An 8,378-nucleotide genomic window follows, 5' to 3' on the forward strand; every position below is an offset into this window, starting at 1 on the left:
ATTATATGTTTTCTTTGAAAATATATTGTTGTGTTTTTATTACGAATTATATTTGAGCTACTTTTAATATATTAGTTACTTCGAAATTTAAATTTATGGTTACCTTGTCAAAGATCATTTTATAGAATAATCATAAGTTTGGAATAATTATCTTTAAACCAATTATTAAAACAAATTAAGATCAAAGTTAACTTTAAACTAATCTACCTTTATCTATAATATATTATTTAGTATAATGTGTTATTGATGATATTAATTTTAATGATTATTGATATATAATTATTTTATTTTATTTTTTATCTTATCTCTTATTTATTTAATATAAATTAAATGCAATTAATAGGATTTTTATAGGATGATGCATTTAAAACAACCATAAATTTTGGTTTTAAAATAGAACATATAACTAAACTTTAGAATATATATAGATACATCACTCAAGTTAACTCATCTACCATTATTTAAAATATAAATTGAAGGATAAATTAATTAAATAGTGGCAAAAAAAACCCTTGAAATTCCTTAATAAAATTCGGTACTAATATCAGTTTTTACCGAAAAATAATACCGGCACCGATGCCGTTAGTTATTTACAGATACCAAAATTCAAAAAATCTAATACCGGTACCATTTATGATTAGTACAGTACGACATCAGTATGATACCGGTATTTCGGTAAAAAATCTCATCCCAAAATTTACTAGCATTAATGTTTATCATAAGGCTAAAACCCTCACCACTTCAAGATTAAGACTTTATTACACTCCTTGATTCCATCAGAGAACTAACTCTTTGGTGATTTAGACTTTCATGACAGGGGAATATTTAAAGAAAAGCAAAAATAATGTTTTGGCCATCTTTTAGAAAGACAAAACAAAATAGTACTATGTTTTCATTTTTTTGGAAAACCCATCTGTGAAGAAGAAAAATAATTATCTATCTTCTATAATATATATATATATATATATATATATATATATACTATATAATACATCTCCTTAGGACTAAGATGTAATTTTACCCCCTAATTTTAAGATGACATGTGAAAAGTCAGTTAAAATCGCTATTTTTCCCCATTTTCTTCCATTATTGCCCCCGTCCCCTTGAAACCGGCCTCCAACTCATTGTCTTTCTTGAATATACCATGGTTAAGGAAATCAACCAGCCGAACAGGGGAGAAGCAAACGTCAGTTCAATTACTAATACAGTCAACTTTGAAATCAATTCTTCCCCATGAAACTGAAATCAATTACTGATATCATCATTAAGGTTTGATCGATGAAACTGATATCACACCAAAAGCCACCAAAACCCTACGATTTCAATCCCATAAATCCGATCAATTCTCCTTCTCCAGCACTTGGACCAGCCGATATGCCTTTTTGTTTGTTTCATACGACGGTGTTAAGGTAATGCGATTTTGTATATTAGATACGCAATCATTATTGTTTGTTATGGGCTCAATTTTTCCTTTGTGTTTCTGATTTAGGGTTTCTAAATATGGTTTAGGATGATTCGCTGAGTTTGAAGTTTCCTTCGAGTCTCAGCAGGCGAGACGAATTTCTAGGTTATTCCCAGGCTTTATTTTTACCTAATTTGTTGTCGTTTTTGTTCTAATTTCAGGGTGAAATCTTAAGATCCGCATGTTTACACATCTGTTGGGTATTTCGATCGCTAAGGAAGGATGTTTGAGAGGGAAGAAAGAAAGGATGTGGATATATCATTTACCAGGTGATGGGTTTGATATATATATATATATATGTATATATATATATATATATGTATATATATATATATATGTATATATATTTTACAGTTTTGATATTTTTGTTGTGTATGATGTTAGGGTTATGTTTTTTTGGCTAAGATCAAGTGTGATTATTAATGATTAAATCCACGCGACTACTCGAGCTTGGTTTTCCGGCGACTGTACAACAATAAAAGAACGACAACTGTGTCGGTATTGGACATTTTCATGTCGGTATTGGACATTTTCATATATTTACTCTCAATGTTGTTGATCATAGTATGTTCATCTCCATCTTTGTTCTTGCATTCGAATTATGCGTCACTTTAGGTTAGCTTTGTTTATTGAACTCCAATTTATGTTGTACGGTTGGAAGTTTGGAACTTAGTTAGGAGTTGTAGTTAAAAGTTAAGAGCTCTTAACTGGAGATGAAAGTTGTAGTGAAAAATTAAGAGCTCTTAACTGGTTCAATAGTTTTGAATTCCAATTTAGAAATAGTATTTAGAAATAGTATTTGTCATATGTTTGCTGTTCTTTTTGTGATGTCTGGATCATAAGGTATGTTATTTCTATTGGTAATTAGATTTTGTATGTGGCATTAGTTTTATAAATGTTGGGTCTGCTCTCATTTTTCTTGCAAATCCACTAATATTTATTGTGCAAGTATACTAATGGTGACCATGTTAGGGATGGGAAATAAACATGATTAATGGAAAGAAAAGTGCAAAGAAAACTCATTCCTAGCAATAGGCCTGAAGAAACCCATACTTCATAGGTTTCTTTTTTTTTTTTTTTTTTTTTTTTTTTTTTTTACCACAAAGCCGGTTTAGGTGGTTCTTAGCTATGAACAAGATAGAAAACCCAGAACTAAAAACGTATGTCTCAGTAATAAAAAAATGGATTGCATGTACGTATGGACCACAGCCTATACATTTGGAATATAAGATTAAACTTTCGGGAAATAGTCCAGTTGGAAATGCGTGTTATGATGTGTTGGTGGATGTCCGGTTTCCAGTTGCAAAGGGAACTGAATGCTTTACTAGCTGCTACTGAGAAAGGTAAAGAGATTGAAGCTTGTGATGAAGCGATATGTACTTCAATTAGGAAGATTAATGAACATCGTAAAAGGCGAGCTTTTTTCCTTGGGTTCAGTCAGTCACTTGTTGAGTTTATCGATGCTTTGATTGAATCGCAAGGAAGAGATCTGAAGCTTGCAGCAGGGGAAGCAAGCCGTAACGCTGAAAAAGAAGCCCGTGCTGAGTTCTACAATCAGCCATGGTATGTTCACCATTCTATTTTGTTTTCATTACCATTATTACGTCTTTCGTAAAGATTCATGACAGCCCAATGCACATGCGCAGAAGCGTTTTTTAGTACTTATATATTGTATTTTCTTTTTTACCATTTATTACCTTGTAAATTGTATTTTCTTTTTCTTGTTTGTTGCTTTTGTGGCTTCAGATCATTTGTTTTTTAGTACTCCTACACCAAAGGATTTTGTAATTTGAATAAAGAATGACATGAGTGTTTTGCCACACATTGGTGCTCTAAGAGAGGTCGCATTGCTATCTTTTTTGTCCTTTAATTGTTTTTCTTAACTGGTCTTCAATCTATGATTAGAAGCATATGACCCATTTGACATATTCCCTTGTTAACGACATGTACCAGCGGCAACGCGCGGGCATTCCCACTAGCTGCCACTGACAAAGGTAAAGAGATTGAAGCTTGTGATGAAGCGATATGTACTTCAATTAGGAAGATTAATGAACATCGTAAAAGGCGAGCTTTTTTCCTTGGGTAGCAGTAAGGCCAAACGAGGTTGGTAAGAAGAAACAATTATTTTTAGTTTTGTTTTTTTATTTTTTTTTGGATTTGCTTAACATCGTTTTGTTTTGTAATGGGGCGATCCTATATAATTTTAAAATTTCGGACGAAAAATCGAAAATTTTACACTTCTAACCGAAACATTGGGGGGCGGATGCACCCCTCGGTTCCCACTAAGCTCCGCCCCTGAATGTAAGGTAAAATGTAATTTCTTTTTTCTTTCTGTATTTTTAGGTTTAGTATATCCAAAATATTTATGTGTCTACTGAGGCGATAATATATGCAGATCTTTTGATGATAATGCCATGGCACCATCTCATAACTGGGAGTGAATAAAAGTTTGAGTTATTTATAGTAATATAACTGGAAAAAGAACAAGATTTGAATTTTGATTTCACCTGGCCTTGAAACTATTTATGTGAGAATCATAGCTTACTTTTAAACCTAATATTTCCATTATGCAACTTGTGTCAATGATGACATGGTTATGGTTAAGGTCAGTTCTCTTAAAGCATGGATTAGCACTACTGTTATCTTTCAGTCTTGAAACTAGAGACGGCAAAACGGACCTGTTAGGTGGGTTGGATAACAATTCAAAATGGGTAGATTTTTTAGCAGGTTGAGTTGGGTTGACCCGCTAACGTTTATATATAAATGTACTGTTTTTATTAATCTAGATTATTAATGGTTTCTTTTCTTCAGTTAAATGCAGACGTGGATCGGAAATGATTGGTCGTGGCTTGTTCATGAAGAAGGCTCAGTGAAGGGACGAACAAATTTGTCGAGCTGGTTTTTTTGTATATATAAATTTACTACAAGAGTTGCAAATAAATAGTGTAACTGATACATTCTGTAGTTCGCTTTATATGGTCTTCAAATGATTGGTCATGGCTTGTTCATGAAGAAGGCTCAGCGAAGGGAGAAACAAATTTGTCGAGCTGGTTTTTTTGTATAGATAAATTTACTACAAGAGTTGCAAATAAATAGGGTAATGGATACATTCTGTAGTTCGCTTTATATCTATTTCAAATGATTGGTGGTGGCTTGTTCAGGAAACCTATCGCGTAACTTGTTATTTGGATCTCATGTGTTTCGCTTGGATCTCAATAAAAGGGTATACTGCACACCTTGTTTTTATTTCACTTCCAACACCATATCAAGCCCTCATGACCAATGAAGAATCAAGTAATTTTTATTTCTATGTGATGTGAATTGAAATTGGGAATTGCCGCATTGGACCAAAATGTACTGAATTTGATGCTCATTGCAACTATGTTTGGTGATTTTAATAATTCAAAATCAAAACAGTTTAATATATAGTTACTTGTTTTGTTAATAATAATAATTATTATTATAGTTTTGTTTTGTTTTTCTACATATGGTCGTATGGGTGAAAGTTATGGTCATATGGGCCGTATGATGGGTAAAAAGTGGTCACACAGGTCGTCGGATGAAAATGAGTCATAGGTATGGATTGTGTGACAGGCGAAAAATGTCATACGGATTGTGTAACGTCAACATATGTAATGGACATCATAATTGAATCTTATATCAGTTAGGACACCCGCCGCAACGCGCGGGCATTCCCACTAGTTCCATATATAAATAATCAAGTTTTTTGTGCATAACCACTTGTACCTTGTGCTTTGAGAGTTTAAAAAAAAATAAAACTTGATTTTTTACTTTTAACCTAAAGGTTTTTAGCTTTTGTAATTTTAACCCTACATAATTTGTTTTTTAACTTTAACCCAAAACTAAACTTGATTTTTTACTTTTAACCAAAAGATTTTTAACTTTTGCAATTTTAACCTTACATAATTTGTGTTTTTTAACTTTAACCCAAAACTTTTCATTATTGCAATTTAACTTCACAACTTTTGTCACTTATACTTTTCATCTTTGACAAATTTTCGTTCTACATATAGTTCTAAATTTTTCGACTTAATACAACGCAACATACGAGTGTGGTTCAACTTTTTTATGTTTTGTTTCAAATTTTGCAAGTTAACACGGCGCAACGTGCATGTGTGGTTCAACGTGTTTTACCTCTATTTTTTCATGTTTGATAGGTTCGTTGCAACACGCAGATCCTAGGTCGAGTCAGTGTTGGTGGTCGATGACGGTTGTGTGACATTAATACTATTTGACACCGTTTTACGCCTCGCCGCAACGCGGAGTGTGCTTTGGCGGTTTTCTAAAGAAAAAATGGTTATGCATATGGTTCTCGTGACCTTGGCTTTCGAGGTTTTCCAAAAAAAATTGATTTTTTTTACTTTTCACCAAAAAGTATTTCATAAATTACTTATAAATTAATTTTGACCCAAAACTATTTTTTTGTATTTTTAACCCAAAACTTTTTGTCTTTTGCAATCTATCGTCGCAACTTTTTTTACTTTCAACTTTGGTCCTTTATAGTTTTCATTTTCCGCAAATTTTTCTTTTTATGCTTCGTTCTAAATTTTGTGACTTAACACATCACAACGTGCGTCTTTGATTTAACGTTTTTACGTTTCGTTCTAAAATTTGCGAGTTAACACGACGCAACATGCGTGTGTGGGTGAACGTTTTTACATCGTCTATTTTTTCCCGTTTGACAGATTTAACATAACGTGTGGGTCCTAAATCGACTTAGTTATAACTAAAGAATCCCCGCCGCATTGCGGCGGGTCTCAATTCCAGTTATTATTAATATTCAGAGCAATTCTCACAACTTTTTTCAACTTTATTGACAACCCACCACTAGTCCACCACCTTTAACCCTTTATATTATACCTTTATAATTAAACAATTATCTTCTTTAATTATGTTTTTTTCCCAATGGAGGTGTTAAACTTCACCATGGAAAACCTCATTCAATCCTACTCTCTCTCTCACTCATCGGACTCATCCTGATCGACAATGTCCGGGCAACACCGTTAGAACAGTTCCCTCTGGTTGTGTTAAAATACCACATGGGTCTGGTACTGAACCCCAATATAACCGTGCATCTTATTTGGTATGGTTCCTGGAGCCCAGGTGAGAAGCAGATCATCCACGCATTTATTAGCTCCATTTCGGCTTCTTAGTCCCCTTCGCCGTCGGTGGTGCAGTGGTGGAAAGCTCTGGAAACCTACACGACCAAACTGTTTCCAAAGTGACACGGTCAGTCAGTCACTCTGGGACAGGAAAAGAACGACTGTTTCCTGTCCCATGGTCGAAAACTCACCCGTCTGGCCGTGTATTCGAGCCAAAACCAACCCCTTACCCGCCGATCCCACTGGCGGGTTATATCTGGTGCTAACCTCGAACAACGTGTATGTAGAAGACTTCTACCAAAGCATTTGTGGCTTTCATTAATTCACGTGGACATATAGTCACGTGAAGTAGTGAAAGCCACAAATGCTTTGGTAGAAGTATTTTATGCTTGGTTCTAAATTTTGTGACTTAACACAACACAACGTGCGTCTTTGGTTTAACGTTTTTACGTTTTGTTCAAAAATTTGCGAGTTAACACGACGCAACGTGCGTGTGTGGGTGAACATTTTTACATCGTCTATTTTTTCCCGTTTGACAGATTTAACATAACGTGTGGGTCCTAAATCGACTTAGTTATAACTAAAGAATCCCCGCCGCATTGCGGCGGGTCTCAATTCTAGTTATTATTAATATTCAGAGCAATTCTCACAACTTTTTTTCAACTTTATTGACAACCCACCACCACTAGGGGTATTCAAAACCGGATATCCGAAAATTCGGATATCCGGTAATTTCGGATAGCTCTTTTCACTATCCGAACCCGTATCCGAAAATTCGGATATCCCTATGACAAGGACACAAGTAGCGTATAAAACAAACAAACAATTTCCAACAAAGAAAAGATCACCGGCAGCCTGGCGGCGAAGATGACTGACGTCGAACAAATCAAAAGCATGCTTACCGTCGTCTCAATGAACAAATCAAAAGTCGAACCCTTTGTCACTTCGATTCTTCGAACCCTTAATCAGCTAATGGCACTTCGAATGGAAAAAAAATCAGAATCGGGGAGGTCGTTACCCGTCTCTCGTCTGGTCTCACTTCGTGGGGTGGGTGGAGGCGGAACAGGGAGGGTAGACTTTAAGGTTTTGATTTCATTTATTGTTATATATTTAAAAATTAAAAAATAGTATAATTTAAAGTTTTGGATATCGGATATCCGAAATATCCAAAAATTTTCAAGATTACTATCCGAATCCGAATCCGAAATTTCGGGTATCCGAAATTTCGGATAATTCGGATACGGATTTTCGGATAATTCGGATTCGGTTTCGGATTCAGATTTTTTTTAACACCCCTAACCACCACCTTTCACCCTTTATATTATACCTTTATAATTAAACAATTATCTTATTTAATTATGTTTTTTATATATATGTAACTTCCCAATGGAGGTGTTAAACTTCACCATGGAAAACCCTCATTCAATCCTACTCTCTCTCCCACTCATCGGACTCGTCCTGATCGGCAATGTCCGGGCAGCACTGTCAGAACAATTCCCCCTGGTTGTGTTAAAATACCACATGGGTCCGGTACTGAGCCCGAATATAACCGTGCATCTTATTTGGTATGGTTCCTGGAGCTCAGGTAAGAAGCAGATCATCCACGCATTTATCAGCTCCATTTCGGCTTCTTAGTCCCCTTCGTCGTCGATGGTGCAGTGGTGGAAAGCTCTGGAAACCTACACGACCAAACTGGTTCCAAAGTGACATGGCCAGTCACTCTAGTCACTCTGGGACAGGAAAAGAACAATCGTTTTCTGTCCCACGGTCGAAAACTCACCCGTCTGGCCGTG

General features: G+C 35.1%; 1 protein-coding gene across 4 annotated transcripts; it reads left to right on the top strand.

Annotated features, from left to right (window-relative positions):
* Nucleotides 1–1,094: 1,094 nt before the first annotated feature.
* Nucleotides 1,095–4,627, top strand: LOC110884938 (SWI/SNF complex component SNF12 homolog). 4 transcript variants are annotated; one of them, XR_002561729.2, is made up of 3 exons: nucleotides 1,095–1,409; nucleotides 1,490–1,731; nucleotides 4,274–4,627. XR_002561729.2 is itself a non-coding variant. In XM_035978477.1 (3 exons), exons 1-2 carry the CDS (start codon nucleotides 2,661–2,663, stop codon nucleotides 3,546–3,548), a joined length of 498 nt encoding a protein of 165 aa, XP_035834370.1. In that variant the 5' UTR covers nucleotides 2,552–2,660; the 3' UTR covers nucleotides 3,549–3,569; nucleotides 4,274–4,627. The 4 variants fall into 4 exon arrangements, 2 of the variants coding, with proteins under 2 accessions (XP_035834370.1, XP_035834369.1); XR_004868951.1 differs by lacking the exons at nucleotides 1,095–1,409; nucleotides 1,490–1,731 and adding exons at nucleotides 2,550–3,025; nucleotides 3,209–3,303 and having other exon boundaries at nucleotides 3,416–4,627; XM_035978477.1 differs by lacking the exons at nucleotides 1,095–1,409; nucleotides 1,490–1,731 and adding exons at nucleotides 2,552–3,025; nucleotides 3,416–3,569.
* Nucleotides 4,628–8,378: the final 3,751 nt, after the last annotated feature.

Source organism: Helianthus annuus, chromosome 10 (assembly GCF_002127325.2).
Source record: "Helianthus annuus cultivar XRQ/B chromosome 10, HanXRQr2.0-SUNRISE, whole genome shotgun sequence".
NCBI classification, from domain to species: Eukaryota; Viridiplantae; Streptophyta; class Magnoliopsida; order Asterales; family Asteraceae; genus Helianthus; species Helianthus annuus.

Coding starts and splice junctions, on each gene's coding strand:
- LOC110884938 (XM_035978477.1), top strand. CDS start 2,661: ATGGACCACAGCCTATACATTTGGAATATAAGATTAAACTTTCGGGAA. Junction 3,026..3,415: donor GAGTTCTACAATCAGCCATG/GTATGTTCACCA, acceptor GACATGTACCAG/CGGCAACGCGCGGGCATTCC.